We start from the raw sequence: 25,423 nt of genomic DNA, 5'->3' as shown, positions 1-25,423 counted from the left end.
CCTCGCAAACAGCGCCCGAACCCGGAGGAGTCTCAGAGGGTCTCGGGCCTCCACGCTCCCCAGGCCCTGAAGTCCCGGGAAGTTGCAGCCGGGCTGGGGGCTGCTTTGTTGTCCACGTCTGCCTCCGCTTTCGTGATAAGCCCAATGGCGACCCGCCGGTGCCCGAGGAGACTTTGGCCACCTCATGAGGTGGAGTCACAGGCCTCGCCCCCAGCAGGGTGCTCGGCCCGTTGTGCCGCCCAGTCCCCGGCGCCCATCTCCTTGGCCCAGCTCGAGATTCTGAGGGAAGACGGGAAAGTAGGTGGAGGGTGAGAGCTGTACTGTCCAGCCTGAAACTTTGAAATCGAACAAGAGCGTCTCCCACATCCACCGCCCCTACCTCCCGTGACTTGCAAGGGGTATTTCTTAACCACCCCCCGCGCTCCAGAGATTGAGCTGATGAAGGGACTCAATCGATCCCCCGCCACAGCCCGCTTGCGGGGTGACAGGCACCCCCCTCCAAGGGCACCCGAATGCATCTTTCTCTCCGGCTCAGGGGCTGTTTCTTTTGGTGAAGTCCTTCCTGGGGAGCGGTGTTGAGGGTTCCCGCTCCCTGAAGCCAGGATCCAGGGCAACTCCATGCTCGTGGGGGCGTCGGCAGGGCGCTCTAATGCAGGCAAAGGAAGGAGAGGTCCCTGGCCCTCTGGGCTCCCGATGCAAGCCCGCGGTCGGGGCGGAACGCCTGCCCTGGCCCTCGCTGGCCCTGAGCCGGACCCTCTCCCGGCAGGAGTTATTGCGCAGTTGCGGGTGCCGGCGGGGCGGAGACAGACACCGAGGTCGGAGAGGACCGCCGGTCCGGGTGACCGAGGTGCGGGTGATGGTTCCCGCTGCAGCCGTGCCGCGCCGCGCCGCCCCGCGGGAGCCCGGGGTCCGCGCCAGGACCTGCGGTTCATTCGCTTCTCCCTTTTGCTGCTTCTCGGCAGCGGCCCCTGAGGGCGCAGTGACGCAGGGGCTCCGCGGGAGCCACACACCACGCGGGGCGGAGGGGTGGAGGCAGAGGATCCTGAGGCTCACCCTCGTCTCCCCCAACTCCGCCGCCCACACTCCGCTCCTCGGCTCGCCTTCCCCACTCCCTTCCGCCTCGCCGGCGCGTCCTCGCTGCCTCTCCGTGGCCTCCGCTCCTTTCACCCTCTGCTCCCGCCTGTCGCAATCGCTGTACAAAGGGCCGGGGGGCGGGAGTCGGGGGGCGGGTGAGGGGAGCCGGGCGCGAACTGGCTGCCTCTGCGGGGCCACGGCCAATCCCGAGTGCACCCTCTCCCTGCTCCACGGGAGGGCCCTGGGCGGCCGCCGCGACCGGGCGGAGCCGCGGGCAGAGCGGGGAGCAAGCCGAGGGGCGTCCCCGCCGCGACCGCCCGCCGGGGGCTCTCCAGCCTCGCCATGCCACCGTGGGGCGCCGCCCTAGCCCTGCTTCTGGCTGCGCTCGCCCTGCTCTGCCTGCTCGCCCTGCGGCTGCGGCGGCCCGGCAGGCGCGCCGTCGGAGCGAGGACCCTGCCAGGGGCGCGGAGAGAAGATCACGGGGAGGAGGTGGACGGCGGAGGCCCCGCGGGTCAGTTCAGCGACGGGCGGGAGCCGTTGCCCGGAGGCTGCAGGCTCATCTGTAAGCCGTCGGCGCTGGCCCAGTGCCTACTGCACGCTCTGCGACGCTCGGCCGCGCTGGAGCCGGGCCCGCGCCCCTGGCTGTCCGGGCCCCACCTACAGACCCTCTGCCACTTCGTGCTGCCGGTGGGGCCGGGGTCCGAGCTGGCCCGGGAGTACCTGCAGTTGGCAGATGATGGGCTGGTGGCCCTGGACTGGGTGGTGGGACCTGTCGCCCGGGGCCGCCGGGCCACCAACGCCGGGGGCCTCCCGGCGGTACTGCTGGTGATCCCCAATGCCTGGGGGCGCCTCACCCGCAACGTGCTCGGCCTCTGCCTGCTGGCCCTGGAGCGCGGCTACTACCCGGTGATCTTCCACCGGCGCGGCCACCACGGCTGCCCACTGGTCAGCCCCCGGCTGCAGCCCTTTGGGGACCCGTCCGACCTCAAAGAGGCCATCACTTACATCCGCTTCCGACACCCCGCGGCCCCGCTGTTCGCGGTGAGCGAGGGCTCGGGCTCGGCGCTGCTGCTGTCCTACCTGGGCGAGTGTGGCTCCTCCAGCTACGTGACCGGAGCCGCCTGCATCTCGCCCGTGCTACGCTGCCGCGAGTGGTTCGAGGCCGGCCTGCCCTGGCCCTACGAGCGGGGCTTTCTGCTTCACCAGAAGGTCGCCCTCAGCAGGTGGGTAATGGGGGCCGCAGACGCGGTGGGTAGGGGTTTGGGGCTGGCTGGGAAACAGCTCTGCCTGGTACTGAATCAAACAGGTGTAGAGCAGTTTGGGCAGAGTTCACACACAGTTTCTGAAGCGTCCAAACCCTCTAGTCTAGGCAGAATCAGAGAAGCAAATTTAAAAGCCACGGACCGACTGAGTCAGCATCATTAGCTGAAGCAGGAACTCCAACCCAGGGGGCCCCCTGGCCTCACCTCAGCTGCACTTCGTCCTAGCAACCTGAGCGCCTGATGCTGCGCATTGCCTAGTCAAATCAGCAAAGAGGGCTGTGGAAGCAATTGTGACTGACTGTCCAGAATGTTTCCTTATAGTCTCTGAGCCTGGAGGTGACAGGGATCAGAAATTTTGTGGTTATTTGATTTATTGAAATTCCTGAGACCTGACAAGTGTTTTGCATATTCCTAGGTATGTACTCAATATTTAATGCAAAAATTTTAAGAATGTTTAAACATATTTCTTTAAATCTCCAAAAAGAAAAGAATCTACCACCAGGGTGACAGGGAGACTCTTCCACTGAAAAGGCCTGGGTGACCATCCCACAGCAAATAACCAGGCCTCGGCTTACACTGTTGCTTTCCTAGGAGATGAAGGGGTTAGCTAAGTTGCTGGAAATTCAGGATTTGAACCCAAATGGGTCTGACCCCACATCCCAGGTCTTTCTGCCCCACCACAGTGTTGCCATCATGTCTAGCTAATCCCTAGGAGCCTCACTTTCCTCTTCAGTTAAAGGGAGTTACTAATAACCACCTCACAAGGTGGCATGAAGTAAGATAACCAAAGTAAGGGGCCTGGCACCAATACATGGTGGCAATTGTGATTTCTCTTTCTTTCCTTGCTCCATTTTGCCTCCCAAACCCTGAGCTCAACAACAGCCCACATGCTACCATGGCAACCCAAAGCCACTGGAACAGTCCAGGGGCAAAGTGCTCTCACATGGCCTAATTTTCAGTTTCCTTCCACAAATGACCACCATCAGTGCTGCTGACCCCAGGTACCAGCTGGAGGATACAGTGAGGGAAGTGAAGAGAAAAACTGGGCCTTTAGGAACTGCCCTGCCCATGGAATTTGGGGATTGCCCACTTGGGGCAAGCCTCTTTGACTGTTTGCAGGAGGCACCTATCCAAATTCAGCTGGCTAAGGCTGAATTAACCCAAACTAAGTACTGAACTGCCCATCCTGGCCTCCTGGTCAGGGTGCCAGGCTCTCCCCAGGGAGGTGGAAACAGCAAATATATCCCTCTTTCCCAGAGCAGTTGCTCTCAGGCTCCCATTTGGGAACTCACCTCATAAATTAATTATTACACTCCCAGTTACTTCCTCCACCACCCAGCCCTCTCTAGAAATACCTGCCCCACTGATCAAGGTCACACTCATTTGTCATCATCTGGACAGCATATTATGTTTTAAAAAACAACCAAACTGGGCTTCCCTGGTGGCTCAGTGGTAAAGAATCTGCCTGTTAATGCAAGAGACATGGATTTGATCTCTGGTCCCGGAAGATCCCACATGCCGTGAAACAGCTAAGCCGGTTACACCACAACTACTGAGCCTATGCTTTAGAGCCCGGGAGCCGCAACCACTGAGCCCATGCAGTGAGAGCCCAAGCTCCACAACAAGAGCAGCCCCCGCAATGAGAACCTCGTGCGCTGCAACAGGCTCGCCCCAACTAGAAAAAAGGCCGTGCAGCAACAAAGACCCAGCACAGCTAAAAATAAAGAAATATTTTTTAAAAAGCAAGCAAACTAATACAACTTGAAGTAAAATGTTAATGATGGGGGTGTCACATGCTGGTTTGGATAGTCTGAGCCAGTGGGTTCTAAGAGGGGTACAGGAGGTGACAGTTTGTAGCAAGTTCCCTACAGGGGTCAGAAGTTGAGGTCAGGAGGACAGAGGTCACAGCTGTAAAGTCAAATGCTGCCCCAGGGCTGGGGAGGTGATGCCATGAATGACCATCCTCGCAGAAACTGTAATACAGGAAGGAGGGCAGAAATACCCTGATTGTTGCTATGCCAGCACATGTCATCAGACCTCCTCATTTGACCTTCTCCTTTGAGAAGCCAGCTAGCTGCATTTTATGTGAATTATCCTGACTTTATTATTTTTGGCCACGCCATGTGGCTTACGGTACCTTAGTTCCCTGACTAAGAATCAAACCAGGCCCACGGCAGTTTTAAGCACCCGACTGCCAGAGAATTCCCAAATCTCCTGGTTTCAAATGATGGCAACAATGTGGAAGTTTTTAAACACACTATATGGCCAAAGAAAGCCTCCGTGGTCAGACACTGGCCTGTGGGCAGCCATTCTGTAACAGGTGCTGTCAATTTATTTTCTCTTTCCTTCCTTCCTCCTTCAACTTCTTGCTGCCAGGTACGCCACGGCCCTGGAGGACACAGTGGATACCCGCAAACTGTTCAGGAGCCGCTCCCTGCGGGAGTTTGAGGAGACCCTCTTCTGCCACACCAAGAGCTTCCCCATCAGCTGGGACACCTACTGGGACCACAACGACCCCCTCCGGGATGTGGATGAGGCAGCGGTACCTGTGCTGTGCGTCTGCAGTGCCGACGACCCCGTGTGCGGGCCCCCAAACCACGTTCTGCCAACTGAACTCTTTCACAGCAACCCCTACTTCTTCCTTCTGCTCAGCCGCCACGGGGGCCACTGCGGCTTCCTGCGCCAGGAGCCCTTGCCCGCCTGGAGCCATGAGGTCACCTTGGAGTACTTCCGGGCCTTGACTGACTTCTTCCGGACGGAAGAGAGGATGAAAGGGCTCAGCAGGCGCCGAGCTTCCTTCCTAGCAGGCAGGCGTCGTTGGGCAACCCTGCCGAAGCGGGAGGTCTCCCCGTCTTCCAGTCTGGAGGAGATCTTTAGCTGGAAGAGATCCTATACACGGTGAGACCTGACCTGAGAAGCCCCTAGCCCCTCAAGGAAGAAGAGAACTGCGCATGGCTGAGTCCTTACCAGGCAATGAGGACGGAACGTGGCCAGGCCGCTGCAGCCCTTTGCCCCTGGTCCAGCCCCTCTCTTAAACTGGTCTGTGGAAAGAGATGGAACCCCCCCGCCCCGGAAGCTGGCGTTCACTGGCCCCTGACGAGAACTCCTGCCCAGACCCTGCTCTGCACATGCCAACTCATCCTGGTTCAGCAGCGGGGCATTGCCCATCACTGTCCCCTGTCATTGACTTCATAAGCCAAAGAATAGCACCATTTAAGTCCCTGGACTTTAGAGAAAATACTCGCTCACTAGCAATGACACAGAGAAGATGAGTTTTTGTGAGCCATTGGGTAGGTCTGCCCTACAGGTTCTCAAGCTGGAGCCACTTGAGGTAGCGGGGACAGACAGGATGTTTGTGTCTTGGTCCCACTTCCCTCGTTTCTTTTTTTCTGCGGCTGTGGCTCTCCGCTGACTTCATGTGGTGACAGTTGTGGAAGCGGCTCACAGAGCCCTGTGGCTGTGTCAGTGAAAAAGGCCCGGAGGCGGCTAGTGCTGTGCTGAGACTAGGTTGGGGAGGCCAACAAGGCGGAGAACGTGAACACCTGCGTCTGGAACACTAAGGTCCAGCTTTTGGATGAGTTCTGCAAGTCTTGATTGGGAGTCGGGGGCTGATCTGGGGCTTCAGCCTAGGACCTCAAGACTCACTGGGGGATATTCCAGGGGTGATTAAGAATAGGAGATCCTCACAGGGTGTGCTTGACCATGGCTCAAGGAGCCAGGCTTTCAAACATTCTAGGTGCTCCTTCCAGTACCATTTTGGGAGATTACTCCAAAGAGCTCTAGCGAGAGGTGTTTTTCTCTAGAGATGTGAGCTTTCTCTAAGTGGTAAAAGTATAAACCTCATATCTTAGGTGAGTTTTTTTGGTTAGTTGCCCTCTTCTGACACTGTTGCTAGCCTTTCCCTCTTCAGAGCCTAGAGAGACATCTGGTACCAGAGAAAACAGAAGTTCCAAGAGATTGACTGGAGCTGACTCAGTGATTTATGAATATTTCACATGATCACACCTTTTCTGCTCAATTATTCAAAAGACTATCTATCCATGTAGATGAAGAAAAAGCTTTCCCCTGGAACTGGCCACGTACTGACTGATAAGCTCGGTGTTTTTAGGACTAATGCTGAAGATTAGAGTAAAATAAGGTATTGTGTGGAGTGACCCACACAACTTGGTTTGGATTAAGCCATTAAGCAATACAGTAGGACATCCAGTCCGTCCCCTCCCCCGCAAAAAGGAAAGCTTTGCCCAGAAGTCTTAATTGGTCATCAAGAAAGCACATGTTTCTACAAGAGGCTCCATCCTGGCCTCACAAACAGGAAAGCAGTTTTAAGAAGGAGAGATGTTTACCATGTCCTAAGGCTTGGGATCAGAGAAGGCAATGGCACCCCACTCCAGTACTCTTGCCTGGAAAATCCCATGGATGGAGGAGCCTGGTAGGCTGCAGTCCATGGGATCTGGAAGAGTCGGACACGACTGAGTGGCTTCACTTTCACTTTTCACTTTCATGCATTGGAGAAGGAAATGGCAACCCACTCCAGTGTTCTTGCCTGGAGAATCCCAGGGACGGGGGAGCCTGGTGGGCTGCCGTCTATGGGGTCGCAGAGAATCAGACACGACTGAAGCGACTTAGCAGCAGCAGCAAGGCTTGGTATGAGGAATTCCTAGGGCCATGATTTTAGGTTTGGATAATCTTCGCCCATTCTTGTTCTTCTAGATCAAGTAAGAAGAAACTCTATAAACTAAGAATCTGAATTGAATCTGAACTGGAAGGCAGACAACAGTCAATTGTCTAAAGCACATTATCCTGTCAGGAAAAGATCTCCCCCCTCTTTCCCCACTGCTTCTTCCTCTTCCTCCACGTTCCTCAGCTAACATTCTCTCACTATTTCTGAGCAGGAGAAATAATAAGGAAGTGAAGTGAAGTGAAGTCACTCAGTCGTGTCTGACTCTTTGCGACCCTATGGACTGTAGCCTACCAGGCTCCTCTGTCCATGGGATTTTCCAGGCAACAGTACTGGAGTGGATTGCCATTTCCTTCTCCAGGGGAATCTTCCCGACCCAGGGATCGAACCTAGGTCTCCCACATTGTAGACAGACGCTTTACCATCTGAGCTACCAGGGAAGTCCAAATAATAAGGAAGTGAACCCCAAAGAAGCCATTCTTCTTCTGGCTAACCGCCTTGGTGTAAGGCTTGGTGGAGAGCCACTGACGTCTGGCCAGCCCTCTCCCCCAGCATCTGGCAGTGGAGATTTCAGTTTATTAGGCCTTGCACTCCCATATGCAGGACCCTATGATAGTTCAGAACTCACTGTAAACCAAACACTTCAGTGGTTTTTTAAACACCCCCCCACCTGCACCCCCAGGATTAAATGGCCCCTACGGGCTAAAGTCTGGATTGTTTCTCTAGGCCAGATACCTTGAGACTCTAGTCCTTTAAGAGCTTTTGGAGAAAGCATGGTTCATCTTTAATAGGATAGCAAGCTTGTGGGGTGGGTATAGAGGAAGATACATATATCCTTAAAGTGATAAAAGTATGAACCTCACATCTGAGGTGTTTTTTTGGTTAGTTCCCTCTTTTCTGACACTACTACTGGCCTTAGCCAAGCTTTCAGAACAGCCCAGTCCAGCTCCACTGATTGCCTTGGATCCACAGCCCTAAACCCCAGTTCTCCTCCATGCCCCTCGTGCCAGATGTACTCATAGCCGTTCTCAAAAAACTTCTCTTCCGTCTTCTCATCACTGTTTGGTGACATCATTGCTTTTCAGCCCATTTTTGGCAAGAAAGTGTACTTCCTGTTCAAGCAGGTTTGGGTGACTCTGCCCTTCATCTGATACAGGACTCACCCAAACTGGCTCCACTTTGGTTGTTAGCTAATTATATGAAACCAGATGGAAGAACCCCAGACACACATTCTGAGAGAGTGCAAGGCCCTTGGAAAAACTGACAAGTTACAAACGGGGAGGTGAGAAAACAATGAAACAAACAAAACCCAAAGAAGTACCATGAGTTGGGGGTTTTCCAGGTAGCATGACTGGCAATCCACTCAGGTCTCATTCATTTGTTTGCCTCCCCTTTTGGTCTCTTCATTATTTATAAACACCTTCAAATGGTAAAGGGGGAAAAAACACAACCCAATGACAATAAAGGAGACATTATCTCTGAGGTAGAAACTGAGTTGTCTCCTTCCACTGGACCAGAATGTAGGAAGCCCACAACTGCTTCTCAAAGTTTCTTTGAGTTCTACTAAGTTCTGACCTTTGATATCAAAGACTGTGCTTAAGCTGTAACTTAATTCTCTTAAAGATTTAGTATTTTATGTATTTATACATGGGTTTCCAAGGTGGCTTGGCCAGAGATGACAATGTGAAAAAAACATAGCACCAGATCCTCCTTTTGAGAAGACATTGTCTCTGTTTTGTGTGAAGATATCCTTGCTAAGACTTGAGTGCTGTTATAAGAGATCTTGACACAGGAAGTGTCATTTCAGCTTTATATACAACCTCAAAACCACACCAGAGCCAGAGAGTCTTCTGTACTCATCTTCCACCCAGACCACAGGATAATTTGTCAGTCAGTCACGCTTAGTAATGCCAAAGTTTCTTCCTTTAGAAATGAACTTTAAAGCTTCTCCATGCTTAAATAAACAGATATACTTGGCCACTTTGGCAGAACTTGCCAATGATACCAGTGATTCAGTGATACCAATGATTCTACAGCCAAGCCACAATGGATGGCATCAGAAACTGTTTTCACTATTTATCACATTTTACAGAGTTAAAGATTGAGAAGTTATACCCAGGGAGTGTCCGAGTGCCCAGAGATGGAATGAATGCCTTAGGAAGCAGGCATTCTACAGATCTAGGTCCCACAACTCTGGTAGAATATGCAACCTAGACAGCCACTTGGCACACATCGTGGAGGGGACCGGTGGTGAGAAATAGTGGAATTTCATTAAAACAAACAATAAAAGATATTAACACTTTAAAAACAAGTATCTCTAGATCCTCCAGCCTTCCTGTATAATAAGATAATATCCTATTCTAGTGTCTATCACTAGTGTGATTAAACAAAAAATTCTCTCCAACTTGTTTGCCTCTGAATAATAAATTGCAGTCTCCCTGCAACAATGGAATGTCATTTTTAAATCTCCGGAAACAAACACGCTGTTTGTCTCAAGTCCTCTATGTACACACACTTACCTACCTGAGTTAATAGAGCCTCGCTGCACACTATTTGCTGGGTGTTGCTTCATTTCTATAGATCTAGGTTTGTGTCCCCTAACACTAACCACTGGCAGCTCTGTTTATTTATTTATTTTTGGCAGCTCTGTTTAATCAATAACCAGTCCTCCTGCTCTGGGCTAATAATTTCCCAGTAGGCTCAAAATTCCCTGATCATCAATGGTACCTACATAGAGATATTTTCCAGGAGCAATTACTAATTTTTGTGTTGGACAGAGCACTGAAATAGTTTCTGAAGATGTGGATTCTAGTTTCTCCTTCGTCAGTGACACATAGGACTTTTGGGCAAGTTATGAGTTATTCCACATGAAAACACTTTGAGACAATAAAAAAGCCTTAATTTAGGTCTGTTAGGCTAAAATGAAATAAGAGCAGATGGATCCCGTTCTGCAAGTCCATTTAATTCCACAGAGTTCAAAGATCTCTGTAATGAGGTGACATCTGCTTTCAGATCAGAATCTTTTTTTCCGATTCTTATAAGGCCAAGAAGTTCTAATTATTAATTCTATTGCAAAGTAGGGAAGGACCTGGAAGAGCAGCACATTTGAGGCTCACAGACTGGGTGCTGGGTTGCCCAGTTGATAGCAAACTCTTTCCAGCCCCTTCCCAAGCACATTCGCATACACACACACACACACACACACACAGAGATAACCATATTATCATTGGTTCATTTGTTCCAGCCAAAAAACCATCTGCTTTCTTCTTATAAGTGATGTCAGAAAGGATGTGCCTTTCAAGATCTCAGTTAGTAGTGACAGGGCTAAAGACCAGAACCCCAACCACTGCTCTTCATGCCATACTTTGCCTTTTCCTAGTCAATCACGCTGAGATGACAGTAAGTAATGCTTATCTTAAACTCCATAATGTAAAAGGTGTTAACAAAAGGAGAAAGAATTTGTTTTCAGAGCTGCTGCACAACTCTGTGACGGAGTCAACATGTATCTATGAATGGTGTCCCTAAAGTTTATTGCAGTTTGCATAGCCTTAGCAACCCCCCGCCCCCCGCCCCCAGCGGCCTTGTCTCTCTCTTACCCCTAAGAACAAGTATATGAAAATATAGTCACTAACTGCCTGGGACACATACAGGAAAACCCTGGTTTAGCAGTTTTTCATCAGTCAGATGTAGATGACAGTGCTAGCTTATAACCCTGGGGCTGTGGAGCTAACAGACCACTGTGCTGATTTTTTATTTCTGTTCAAATTTCTTTTATAGTCAGGATAGGCTTTAAACCCTATGCATTAACTTAGAGCATCTTTGATGTGTTTGGTCAATAACAACATGTGTTTTTGAGTTGCTGACATGGTTAGAAGCACATGTTTTATGATAGTCTCCTTTCACTGCAGTTTGAACAGCCCAATTGTAGAGATATAAAAAGAAATCTTGTTTTTTAAATCCCTTTTTATAGCTCAACCAAATTCAAGGTGGGATGCTGGAAATGCTAGAGATAGAACACCTGGAATCTAATCTTGGCTGTTTGACCCAGGCAAATTAAACCCTATGTAAATGCTAATTAACCTCAAAATAGCTCAATATCAACAATCTAGTTTAAAAGCTATGTTGAAAAGTGCCACTTTTCTGATAGTCTTCTATTCAATAAAGTAGGTAATCTCAACAATGCTTTTTAAAATGACACTTAAAACTACTTTCTAATTAAAAAAACATAGAAGCCCCAGTCCATGAAACTCCATCCCTCCAAATCAAGCCTTCTGACCAAAAAATGTCATTTTAACAGGACCAGATTAGATGATCTACCTCATTCAGGGCTAAAATGTGGTGATTTTAAAATCTGGGAAGATAAACCCAGATGAAATCACCTTCAGCTTTCTTTGCACAATGTCCAAGAACTACAGACAGCGGGGCGTCCATGTGTACAGGAGGAGTTGTAATAATATAGACCACAACATACGTTTGTGTAAAACTTAAGAACATGCATCAAACCGTCAGAACCTAAACTAGAGTCGTATCTCACAGCCGCAACACAATAGGCTACTTCACTGCCTGGGCACACAGAATTTGAGGCAATTAGACTAGAGCCGACATCAGGGAGCTCATTCTTAGCCGCATCTCACTCCAGTGATTATCCAATAAACAGTCACTGAACTGAAATATATTTTATGGAAATGCAATTACTTAAAAAAACTGAGCAGACACTCCATGTACTAAAATTACTTTATTACAGTTGATTTTTTTTAAACATTTCCTTTGCTATGATACAAAGGATACTTACAAACAAAATATTACATATGACCTTGTTTTCGCTCTTATGTTCTGACAACTTGGTAACAGCTTTAAATGCACAATCTATACAATTAATACAGGTTATATATGAACTATAAGGTATGTTGAACCAGAAGAATACTGACAATATACTGTACAATAAGCCTTACCAGTTAGTGCTGCAAACCATTTCTACCAAAAGGAAAATGCACATCTGTACAGTCACTTTTACCAGCTGGTGCTGACAGAGGGGGAGAGGCTTCTTCTCCACTGGAACCCTTGGGAAGCCTCCACTGTGGGCGTCTGTTTGGTCCAAAAATTAAGAGGACTGTGTAGACTTTAAATTAGTCATCGGGAAAGTGGCAGAACATCACTTTCAACATGATAATCTCTCACCAAAAAAAAATCACGTCCCAGCTTTAAAAGACCACGGTCCTTTGTCCACCATGAAAACCCGACAGGCTCAAGGGCTTTGGGAGATGAGAAGAGAAGATGAAGGCTGCCAAAAAAGGAGGCAATAAACCAAGCCAAAATCTAGGTTTTGCAAAATCTTTTTTTTTTCCCCTTCACCAAAGGGAACTAGAAATGTACAAATTCATTGATGCATCTCAATGATAACATATTAGTTAGCTGATAACCCTCATTTTATCTGGACCCCTGACTTGTGGGAATAACTGAAAGAGACTGTGGATTATATACACCATTTTTAGGAAAGAAACTTTTGCTTAATATATTCCATTTAGCCACCAAAGCTGGTCCTGTTTTATTACAGGTGTGCATTCATCTTTCAATGGTCTACTCAGAAATGATAAGGTTACAGCTTTTTTTCTTTTTAAAAATTTTTTTAAAATAAAAAAGCAATTGACTGAAGCATTTTTCTTTTTTTTCAGTAAATAGCAAAAATAAAAATAAAAACCAACCCTGGCATTTGCACAAATAATGCAAATGGAGCGATATGGCCTTTAAGGTAACGGGTTAGTAGAAAGGAAGAGAGAAGTGAAGAAAATTCAGAGAAAATGATGTATTGATTTTTCTTTTTAAAAATTTCTACAATACATGTGCAAAAAAATCATGCTGGTTGAGGAAAACAAAAGTAAATGAGTATATAAAACTAAAATCATAAATAATATGTTTGGATGACTGGTAAAAGCAGAAACCAACCTGGGTTACAAAAAGGATTATACATTCAAGATGCTCTTAAACCCAGTGGGATAACTTATGTTAAAACTGTGTTAATAGTTACGTTAAAAATCTCAAGTTTGTTTTTAAATCTTCACAATACAAGCAAAGCTGTTTTAAAATATACACTATACATATTTCTCATAGTCTCTCCAACCTCATTAATGCGCATTAGGCTATCCTTTTCATATACTAAAACAAGGGGTTTCTGAAAGCTAAATTGTTCAGAGCAACCCATCCATTATTTAAATGTTTAAGTTTTAAATGGGTTAAAATCTTTAGCAGACTTACATAAATAGGATTTAGCAACACAAGTGTTAATTTAAAAAACTCTAAAGCATTTACAAATCATCAGGTTGGAATAGTCTGGGGAAGTTATGTGCACTATACTTCAAAATGTTATTTACATCAGACCATTGCTTTTGTAAAAATTTCCCTAAAAGATAAAAAACAAATTTGGAGAATTAACCCATTCTAACCTAGCAGGGGAGGATCATAAACGGAGAGGTAAAACAATAACAAAATTATCTCTTAATAGAAACCCCGCATATCCCCCTCCACTTGGATTTTGCCCTATGAAACCACCTGCAATTTCTAATAGGCTCATACATCACATGTCAAGATAATGTGGTAAAATTCCTTGTCAGATAAATTACTGGCCTCGAGTGGACTTAAAAGAAAAAAAATGTTTTTCCCACCTGTGCCTCCGGCTTGGATTATTTTAGACACATGTATGTAATTAATTGGAGGGGCACTCTAAACAGGCACAATTCCCATTTAATATAGAATAAAAGGTATGACATATAAAATGCTTTTGAGAGAAGAGGTGGTGGTTTCTTTGATATTATGAAATGCAAGAAAGCACATTTGGAATGGACACCAAAAAAGAGCTTTCTGGCAACACAACAGGGGCAGTCAATATCTTGATAAGCTAAATACATTTGTCTATGACTAAACAGGGGTTAGAAGGCTTCCAATATTTCCCCCCAGGTTTGTTTGATATGTGCCAAACAGTCACATGGCCTGTTAGAATCTGCAAACATCAAGCAGTTCTATCCTTTTAAGTCACATAATTCATTCCATGACCATGTGTAATTATAGAAACAATAATGTTCACGCTGAGGCAATGTATTTGAGGGCTCAGAAAAAGCAAAATGTGCCACCAAGAGAAACCTGTTCCCATACAACTGGTCTTCATGCTTTCAAGTGGCTTTAATATACCTTTGATGCTAAGCCAAGCCATGCAAAAGCAAAGAGTACACACTTTTCATTAATATTGGTATCTCATTTCTAAACTCCACTGACCTCAGAGTTGCCATAGAAACATAACATGAGTAATGAAAGCATACAAGTGAAGGTTCATGGATTTTAAAAAATGCATTTCCCTCATCTATGTTTACCAGCTTTTAATACCTCAGGCTACAAGGCATATTAAGGGATAATGACAAAGGAACATATGTAGTTCTGGAAATAGGAAAATTGCTCCAGAAATGGGATCAATGTGCCAGTAATAAGCATAGTTCATTTGAAAATTCAGCGAGAGCCCAATAAACAGTTCCAAGCCATAATGTTATCACCTGCGTAATTTACACAACATTAAAACTCTTGCACTTTATAGACAAAACACACTTCTGTAAACATGGCCACTGGGGGAGGGAGGCTCCCTACCTCATTCATGACTGAGGACATGTAATCATTATATTAAATAAAATGACTCTGCTTCAAACAAATTTAAACCTGACCAATGATTAAACTTAACTTCCCCCTGTTTAACAACACTGAAGCATTAATTCTAAAAATGTCACCTAGGATGGTTTCAGGGTTAGATGCTAGGACCACAACTGGCAATGACAGCAACTCCTCTCTAGCTGGCACAGACTTATAAACTTTAATACAAAAACAAAAAAAAAAGTACAGAAACTAGGTCAATTTGTTAGCTACATATTTACAAATAATTACACGATTTCTTCACTCACAATTGCTAAAAACTATGAGTGAAAAGGAAACTGTGCAGGCTGAATTACCCGTACTTTGGGGGGAATTCTGGGGTATCAAGATACCCTTTTCATTCATTCACAAGTCCCATCTTCTCTCCCCTTTTTCATGGCAAACTACCTACAGATGTCTAGATGAATATATCCAATGGGCATCCTGTTTCAGAGAGGATTAACCTTTTTCTCTATTTAAAAAAGAATCTCTTGAATATTTAAAAATAAAACAAACCCAACACAATCAAACGGATACACACACACACACATACATGCACACATCCTCTGAAACTTCAAAAAGTTCTGATTGTTGGGTAACAGTTATCAGTGATGGTGACATAGTAAATGGCTCCCCAGTTTTTATTCTCTGCCTTTATTTTCTTTAAAGGATATCTATTTTGGGGTGGGTGAGAGGGAAGTGCAAGTTTAAGAAACCCACAACAGGCAGATAAGGTGCATACTAATTTATGCATTTATGATTTGAGGACTACTATTAGGCCAAATGGATTCTCTTCCCTTGCATGAGCGAAATTTTGGAAATCTGAATATAAGTGAGGAAAAAATTAGTCAACTGACTTTAAAAGGGGCTACCAGAATTCAGTAGAAAATATAAACACACAACAAAGGAAGAGTTCTCAGCTTCACTTTCTTTTTCTAGACAGTGTTTAATAAAACTTCTTTACAAATTAAGTCATTTCCAATGTAGACTTATTGTAGTGATTTAATAAAAGTGCAGACAACATAACCAGACACACAGCAAAATAGACTTCAATCAGTAGTCCTTGCATACAAGAGGCAAGTCTGCTAAGTGTACAGCATACTCTTCATCCTTTAAGGAATCTGAGGATGGAAAATTTCCAGTTCTTAACAACTAAGAGTAAGTGAGGGCCTTTTCAAAGGTAATGCTACAACCTGGTTGGGGGCACTATCATGACAGATGAGGGAAAACAGAGAATCAGTTTCTCTTTAACAATAATGATCTGTATTTTGGTAAGCAACTCCAAGATGACAGCCCAAGTTTTAGATCTGTTCCTTAGAGAAGACAGTTGTTGTTTTTTTTTAAGACATAAGAGCCTCCTCTTTCATCATTATGAGATTCACACTTAAACACCTTAAATATATTATTTTCTGACTTGAATACACACTAGACACTTCACATTGTGAGCATGGAACAAAATGCAGGGCCATATAAACTTCCTAGGAAAGGGTTGCAGTGTGGGGCCAAATCTGCACTTAAAAAGATTTGCCTCTGAAGGGGTGGACAGTACCTGAAGAACTCACTATTAGCAAGCAAGAAGAGGCAGCTGAAAGGAGAAAGCCCCTCACCAATACCAAATCTTTCTCTCCCAGTGGCCATTTCCTGTTGATTTTATTGTTTAGGAGAACCTTAGATGCTTTAGCAGTAATTTCTTTCTTGGATGTTTTGGTCCTTAGCAAAGTTTATTAATTATTATCATCATTATTAATGGAACAAAAAGGGTAAAAGGATCAATGGCACCACTACTAAGAAATATGTATGGAGTGCACATGAAGATTACGTGATTTACTGGTTCTCTATTTCTGCAGAGGAATCACCACCAGTGGTTTTTAGTTTCTATGGTTCATTTCTCTCTGCACCACTATCTTTCACTGCATCACGACACAAACTCACAGGAACACTAACTGGTTCCTTCCCCAGCACTACTTTACTGCACTGCAACTTATGGTTCCACAATTTACTTAACTTTCTTTCCACCCACTCAAGTGCTAAGAAAGGATCAAAAAAGGAAAGACTGCATCTAATGACCACCTTCTCATAAATATCAACCCAGAGTATTCAACTGTTAAGAAACACATGCATTCTTGCCTTAACTGAGGACTGAAATAATGAAACAAAATAACAGAACCTTAAGTGCCCTGATGGAAATGTACAGTATGAGTTATATCCATCTATCTATACACACATATAGACACTCATATGTATATACAATATATACATACAAATGATAATAGCTATACCAAAAATGTGCATATTTAACACAGTTTTTAAAAGCCAGTAGATTATGGTATAATACAATTTATTTCCACTAGTGAATGGCACAAATGGAGAAATGCAAAGGAGGTGTTTCAAGTACAACAGAGTCATTTTTCACAGGTGAAAATAAACAGTATTATTCCAGTGTCCAACACAATGTATTCTATAAAAGTTTAAAATGCCAGACATAAAGAAGTAGAAAGTTACTAAAGTCGGCCTTATGGTTTGAAAAAGATACTCAAAGTGTTTTTGATTTTTGAAAAGGGGGAGAGGAAAAATAGGTGGGAGTGGGAGAGAGTTAAGGACAGTTTCTTTAGTGTGCTAAATGGTGTTTATTTGATGTCTAGGCAGCTGAAAATCATAATGACTATGCTAAAAAGTTCAATTTACCAATAAACCCTTGGCCTAGAGTACCAAGCATCTCATATCCGTGGGTGTGGCTTCAATTCCAGGACTGTTCATCTCTAGGCACAGAAATGACTTAGAAAAGAATGGCAGCTCTGAATAAAATATAAACATATTTCCCAGCTAATGTTATCTATATAATGAAAATAGTTTCAGATACTTTAATTTGGGGTTAGAGCTGACTTTAATAAGGGGTAAAATAAGTGCAAAAGGAAGGGAACCCCATTAGGAACAATATATCAAGGTATGAGGTTTTGCATTTTTCAAATGCTAACTTAAAAAGGGGGGAGAGAGTGAACGTAAGAAACTTATACTGCCAAGCTCTGGATGCCAGACATAGCATATATGACTTTCTGATATGCGTGGACAAATTTCCCATACTTTTTATTTTCTCAAACATGTTTATATATAGTGAACACCAACACTGGGGAGGAGGTAGTAGTACTTTGATCAAATGCTGACGTCTGTACACTGATTCAGAAAGTGCCTGCTTCTTTCTTTAGGATCTCTCAAAACCTTTCAAATTTTCTTGCTACAAGCTTTACTCTGATGATTCTTACTATGTATGATATTCTTCAGAAGTTAGATCTTACAAACACACACAATTAATTTGAACCATTTTTGCAAACTATATATACTTTAATTAAAATTAACTTAATGGAATAATCCAGGTATAGTCATGACCTACATGTAAAACTGGTTGCCACACAAATCAGATACAAAGACCTATTGGATAGACATCTGGAGTCAGTATTCAATCACAATTTTACAAGTACATACGGTCTGCATGAATTCAATAACTCAGTTTGACTAATTCAAGTCCACAAGTGGACTTTAACTTGTAGTATTGGTAGTATTTTTTAAGAGTTTTATATGTAAAATTGATCTGCACTTCTATTCCACCCCTCCAGTAGAACAGAGAGGCCAGATCTAGTAAGAATTTTTATAAAAGGTATCAAATTCATTATATTTTTATACATTTTATTAATTCTAAAGCTCTCTCCTATCATTTTCCTCCAAATAGGTAGATACCTCAGTTTGCTTGAAATACTGTATACAACATGAATGCAAGAAGACAGAAAATTAAAAGCCCCTTTCATTAGACAGACAAGCAAGTACATGTCATGTTCACCTAAAAACTGGTGATTTCAAGCCTGGCCAAGAGGAAAATGTACCAGAGTGCTACCTGAAACACTGCCTAAAATTGTGAGTGAGTTCTACTGTGATCTTGGTTTTTAAAAGATTTATATTAATTTTTCTTCCAGTTACCTTTAAATGAATGCCAGAAATTCCTAAAAGGGAGGATTCATGGAGATTAGACTGATATACCTGGGGAAGACTTAAATTTGGTTGAGAAAACCAAGATTTCAACAAACAGATTACTGGTTGGTCATTAGCCTGGATAGGTGAAGAGTATCATTGAGAGGGCCTTAGAAAATTCTACCTGGGAGTCCTCTGACTATATGAAAAGCAGGATCCAGAGTTAGCAGCAAGGGTCCTTCAAGACAAGGGAGGGGGCAAAACAGTAACTTGTAAGAAACTCTGATCTATCACTGAAAAGAACTTTTTTTTTTTTCCTTCAAGTCATACTCACAGCTTCCTACCCACCTTCAACTCAATTTCCACACTAGCAGTGGAATACCAAGTAACATCTAACTTTCAGCATTGGGTTGATCCTTCATTGCAAAACAAAACAAAACAAAACAAAACGTGCCCCTCTGTGGGAAAAAATAAAAAAGTTAGCGTTTGTCAAGAGATTCCCTGACCACTATAACTTACTTTACTTTTTTTTTTCTAGTTTGCCAAACTAGCTAGTTCCTTTTCAGTAGTACTTTAGCACTGAGGCTAGAGACTTCTGGGAGTGGTGTTTCCTGTCGTGTGATGTTAACATGATGCCGAATGGTAACTAAGTCTCAAGGAACTAGAAGTTTGTAAAGTACTGCAGCAACAAAAACAGCAATTAAAAAAAAAAAAAAAAGAGGACCTGCACATGCAGCAACATCTACAGTGGTGATGAGGATTAGTCAGCAGCTGGCAAAGTCATTGGCTCAGTGACTCCTGGTTCACTATGGCAACTAAACATTTAAATAACTGGCTATTCTACTTGTAAACAGGAAATCCCATAAGCCAAAAGGGGGTAATCAAATTATGTCTATGTAGTGTGGTGAAAATTCCAATAGATGGCAGTTTGCAAATATGGCATCATTCAAATACCTCTGGCATTTAATTTGTATTGGCTATATATCATTGTTTTTGTACAAAGTAGAAGTACTGTTTGGGGTCTTGGAAGCTATAGAGCTTAGCTAGGATGAGATATCACAGTATAAGCAACGAAACGTCAGGATACAGAGGCTTCATCTCCTCACTCTTGCTGCTGAACATACCCACCATATGAACTTTCAGGGGCCTCTCTCACCCTTCTTGTCTTCCCCTTTAAAGGCTCACGGGTTCGTTGATACAATTCCCACACCACTTGTGATTTCCTTAAGCACCTCCATCTCACCATGCCACAAAGAAGGCACAATTGAATGCACCAAAAAAAAAAAAAAAAAAAAAAAATTCACTGACAAATCTATGCAGCATTCAGAAAAAGAACTAAATTGTTTCCTACTCTCTGAAAAAGTCAATGCAACCCTTTAGTGTTCATGGATTTCCATGTTCTTTTTCACTCCAAATGAGACTGAGAAGTCAGACCAATTTAATAAAGAAAATATGTTGGTAAGGGGATACAGATGTGTTTCAGTAAGAACTTGTTTCAGCATATGTTGCCTGCTGTGAGTGGCTTATAAGAATCTGGGGTATGTAGAAAGGCTTTAGATCTTTTCACATCCTTCTGAGGATATATCATTGCCCCAAAGTGATGACTCAAGATATACTGCTGCATTCTATTTTTGCAGTTTTCAAAAATACCCCCTATCTACCCAATTTCTTATAACCACAGGCTTGATACATATATATATGTGTGTGTGTGTATTTGTATACACACCTACATGACAATTCCCCTTTTCAAAATTTCTTCGAAGTTAAAAAAAAAAAACAACAAAAAACCTGGCAGCCAAATACTATGACATCCCAATTAGTAAACACAAAACAGAACTCTTTACAAAAATGAGTAAGATATACCATACGCACTCAGCTTCCACACTGTAGTACCCAAGTGAGGAGGCTGCTGTGACGATGTCTGTAGGCAGTTTCTTTTGGCAGACAGCTCCAGCGGAATCGCCACTCTCAATTATTAAGTTATGTATAAGACATGTGTGACCCATTGGATATTTGAGAAGTGACACTCGTGCTTCTGCTCATGCCCTGCTCCGTCCGTCCCCCAGAAGCTGTCCGCCTTAGAGCCTGAGGGCTATTGCGGACTCCCATACTGCTACCTCGGGGTACCCCTTGCATTGGCCCCGAGGGGTGACCCCACGGCTGGGGTCCACCTTGCATTGGATGGCCCCAAGCTTGTGGTGGGCCACCCATGGGATGACCCCAGTGAGGTCCTGGACCCCCGGTAGGATTGTGAGACCAACCGGAAGCTCCCGGGTAGCTGTGGCTGAACGCCTCAGGGGAGAGATTAGAAAGGACCATGTTACTAAAACCTAGCCTCATGCTTTCAGAGTCAAAAGCTTCCATTTCTCTGGCTTGACGTTCCAGCAGGCTTCGTATTCGTTCTGTGCGTTCATTCTGCAAAGCCAACATTTCTTCTTCAATCTGTTGGGGGTTAGGGGGAAGCAAAAAGAAAGCTGATTTATTATTTTTAAATCTATAAACTAATAAGGAAGTCATAATTAGTCAGCTTTGAAGTGAATCATTAAAAAGTTCACAATGGCTATTTTGTGGATGCATATTTAAAAATGAAAGAGATATACTATAGAAATCATATACAATTTATATTTTTAAGATGTGTAAAACCAAGTTCTTAAAAACAAAGGCAATAACCTCTATTGAAATAATAAATCAAGGCAATTATCATCAATGGCTACTAAATCATTAGGTAAAACACTGGATCATTAGGTAAAACACTGAAGACACCTGGGACTCTCCTGGCCAATCTTGTAAATAACAATACCTTAGCCATCTCTGTCTCTAGATTGTCAACTGGATGACTTTTGAGTGAGTGAGTGGCAGTCACTCAGTCGTGTCCAACTCTTTGAGACCCCATGGACTATAGAGCCTGCCAAGCTCCTTTGTCCATGGAATTCTCCATGCAAGAATACTGGAGTGGGTTGCCATTTCCTTCTCCAGGGGATCTTCCCAACCCAGGGATCAAACACAGGTCTCCTGCACTGACGGCAGATTCTTTACCATTTGAGCCACCAGGAAAGCCTAAACCACTGAATAAAAAATGAAAATGGGTGAAGGGAAACTAGCTTTATCAGACAAACCAAAATGTCACTCTGTTAAATGTGGTATTGGTGTAGGGACAAATTATTAGTGAAATAGAAATAAAGATCTCAGTTTGTAGGGTTTTAAAGCAAGAGCATTAATTAATTCAGTGGGGAAAAGATGAGTTTTTAACAAATAACACAGGCACAATGGCCAACTATCTGGAAAGAAATAAAAATGGAACTCCATCTTACACCATATTCCAGATACACCAAAGCCTTAAGTAAAAAGCAAACAAACACAAACCATGAAGTTTTCATTAAAAAGTTAGGAGACTCTATATACCTAGAAATTAGTGGTTCGGTAGCCATCATAATCATTTCTGGAAAACTGGAAGGTATTACAAATAAGTGTAGTTGACCGTACATACATTTTTTTTAATGTAAAATAATTCATAATAAACTCAATAGGCAATGAAAAAAGTTCATGGAGAACTTTTTTATGAATGATCAAACTGATAATTGCCTAAACCCACTGACCAATATTAATATCACTTAAAAGGGGGCAGCTAGACATATATCTCCTGATGTAATGTAAAAGGAAGTACATAGTAACCCTCATGAAAATTCCTTGCAAAAAATTTTTTAAAAGAGAAAATAATTTAAATTTAATCATATTTCTGGATCTAATTACCAGCTGATGGGAAATATGAAGTAAAAGAGAGAAGGATATATTTTTAAAGACACTAGAGGACACAATAAGCCCAAACCAGAATTCCTACAGAGCAAATGATCCAATTCAAATGGGAAAAAAAAACATGGGGGAAAGAGGGTCCTATTATAGACTCATTGACTTAAAAGACAATTAACCAAAAGCAGTATCTGGACCTTGTTTGGACACTAATCCAAATAAGGAATTTAACATGTATAGTTATGTCGCTATTTTGCTGAAATTTTAACGTAAATGAAATGAGAAAAGTTGTAAAGGGCTTCATATGAGCCAGATGAGGTTTACTTGTTATACTCTGTTAGTGGTGGTGGCTTAGTCGTCAAGTTGTGTCCGACTCTTATGACCCCATGGACTGTAGCCCATCAGGCTCCTCTGTCCATGGGATTCTCCAGGCAAGAATACTGGAGTGGGTTGCCATTTCTTTCTCCAGGGGATCTTCCCAACCCAGGAATCAAACCCAGGTCTCCTGCATTGCAGGCAGATTCTTTACCAGCTGAGCAACGAGGGAAGCCCTAACCCTAACCCTACTCTGTTAGTGCCAAACCTAAGGAACAATTCTTGATTCTTTGGAGAGTAAAGTAATCTTCAAAGATAATTACCCAGCATGAAACAACTAATATTCACTCTGGTTCCACCTCTATTTTCAGATGACTGTTTCTTATCTGTATAGCCAGTAAGTACAAAGTGCAGAAAATATAGTTGTTAAGATTTTTTGGTTTTTGTACAGAGGGTACCTTGCCTTGGTAGCTGCCAACTGATCCCAAACTGCTTCACTGTCATGCACTTCAGTTGAAATGTAAATATTAGCCCTAAAAATCAAGAAGCAACTCAAAATAGATTTATAGATTTATCACTCTACTGTTCCTTTATTATTTGTAATACTAATCGAACGTATTTTCTCTTATGAAATTACTATAAGCCATATTAAAAAAGTAAAATAGAGGGAATTCTTTGGCTCCAGTGGTTAGGACTCTGCATATCCACTGCAGGGGGCACAGGTTTGATTCCTGGTTCAGGGAACTAAGATCCCACATGCTGCACAGTATGCCCTTCTCCCCTCACAAAAAAGTAAAAAAAGAAAAAAAAAATTCTACCATATTATGTAGCCACTACTAGCATTACTTCAATTCACTTTTATTCAATACATCATAAGCATTTTTCTATATTAATACTATCTTTATAGCCATCATTTAAGATTTTATTAAGTGGTTTGGCTATAATTAATTATAGCTCTGTTTTAGATGGTTATGTATTTTAAAACATTATGAAGTATGCTATAATTACCACATTTATGCATCTTACTTTTCCTATAGTTGGATTTCTTTTCCTTAGAATAAATTTTCAAAGTCTTAAATATGTAACATTTCCAAAGCTCAATATATACTTCCAAGTTGCTTTGCAAAATGCATTAACTATGTATGAGAGTGCCACTGCACCCTGACCAGTGCATATCAGTTTTACGCACACATTTTACTGGGTTCTGAAGAACATGTCCACTTAGCTCATATATTGAAATAAGACTGTGTAAGATACTAATTAGCACTAACTCTGAACCACTAGGTGGAGCTAAAAATACAAATACATAGCCCTACTCCAGTACTTTAAATCGTATCTAAATTACTTATAATACCCTATACAATGTAAATACTATGTAAATAGTTGCTGGGGCTTGCAGCAAATTGCAGTTTTGCTTTCCGGAACTTTTGGGAACTTTCGGGAATTTTCTTTCCCCTGAATACTTTTATCATAATCTGTCAGTTGAATCCATTAATGCAGAACCCACCGGTGTGGGGGAGCTGACTGGAAATAGTGCCAATATTTCTCTTACAACACCATGGGAGTTTCCTTTCTTAAATAAATCATTTATTTATTATTTTAGGCTGCACTGGGTCTTCACTGTTGGGTTTCACTGCGTGGGCTTTCTCTAGCTGCAGCAAGTGGGGGCTGCAACCCAGTAGCTGTGTGCGGGCTTCTCACGGTGCTGGCTTCTACTGCTGCAGAGCACTGGCTCTCAGTGTGTGGGCTTCAGCAGCTGTAGCACTCAGGCTTCAGTGGCCTCGCAGCATATGGGGTGTTCTCGGACCAGGGGATAAACCCATGTTCCCTGCATTGGCGGGTGCATTCTTGACCACTGCTGCTGCTGCTAAGTCGCTTCAGTCGCGTCCGACTCTGTGCGACCCCATAGACGGCAGCCCACCAGGCTCCGCCGTCCCTGGGATTCTCCAGGCAAGAACACTGGAGTGGGTTGCCATTTCCTTCTTCAATGCAGGAAAGTGAAAAGTGAAAGTGAAGTCACTCAGTCTTGACCACTGTACCATCACAGAAGTCCAATGGTAATTTCTTGAAGCATAAGAGACAATATTTTAGACTGAATTTTAATAAGCAAGTTCGAATCAGATTTATGAAACCTGTACGTGGGACAAACTAGACTTTTCTCAAAATTTATATGCATTTCTATCTTTCCCATTATGAATGGGAAACATAAGTGAGATAATTTTTAGAGGCAAGTACCCCTCGGAGAAGCCACTGATAAGAATTGTGACAGAAAGGAATATTTTATTTAGGTATTCTATTAGTAATATCCTATTTATATTTTAAGACTATATTTTTAACTTAGTAAGGCATTCTATTTTTATCAGAAGAACTACTGGAAGTAGAGGAAAATCTATGGATCAATGGTCTAGAAACCATGACAACTTTTAAATAAATTAGGCAAGTACTAACATACAAAGGATCATTGGACCTAAGACTAATCACCTGCTGGGAACTTATGGCTCAGGAATTCTGAACATAGCTCTGAATCCTGGGTACAACTGGTAATCTATTACTTCTCATGACAAAACTTTCCTTTATCTTTCAAAATTTTTAAATCTCTGTCCATTAGCTTTTCCCACAAATATGCGCACACACACAAAACACAGATATAATACCTTAAAAAATGGAAGTTAATTTGGGGCTTCTAGTTCTATTCTCTAATATATCTGACAAAGAATAA

The 25,423-nt window shown here is 43.4% G+C and overlaps 2 protein-coding genes across 2 annotated transcripts in view; one reads left to right on the top strand and one right to left on the bottom strand.

The window, feature by feature from the left end:
* ABHD15 (abhydrolase domain containing 15) lies at positions 22-6,734 on the top strand. Its single transcript, XM_013971883.2, has 2 exons — positions 22-2,297; positions 4,713-6,734. Exons 1-2 carry the CDS (start codon positions 1,417-1,419, stop codon positions 5,236-5,238), a joined length of 1,407 nt encoding a protein of 468 aa, XP_013827337.2. The 5' UTR covers positions 22-1,416; the 3' UTR covers positions 5,239-6,734.
* Positions 11,735-25,423, bottom strand: part of TAOK1 (TAO kinase 1) — a 107,387-nt gene continuing 93,698 nt past the window's right edge. The window contains exon 20 of the mRNA XM_018064345.1: positions 11,735-21,084. Coding sequence (XP_017919834.1) covers positions 20,623-21,084 — 462 coding nt within the window. The 3' untranslated portion in view covers positions 11,735-20,622. The remainder of the gene's footprint in view (positions 21,085-25,423) is intronic.

This window comes from Capra hircus, chromosome 19, assembly GCF_001704415.2.
Source record: "Capra hircus breed San Clemente chromosome 19, ASM170441v1, whole genome shotgun sequence".
Lineage (NCBI taxonomy): Eukaryota > Metazoa > Chordata > Mammalia > Artiodactyla > Bovidae > Capra > Capra hircus.
Note: the sequence above shows the minus strand (reverse complement) of the source record. Positions and strands in the feature narration are given on the sequence as shown.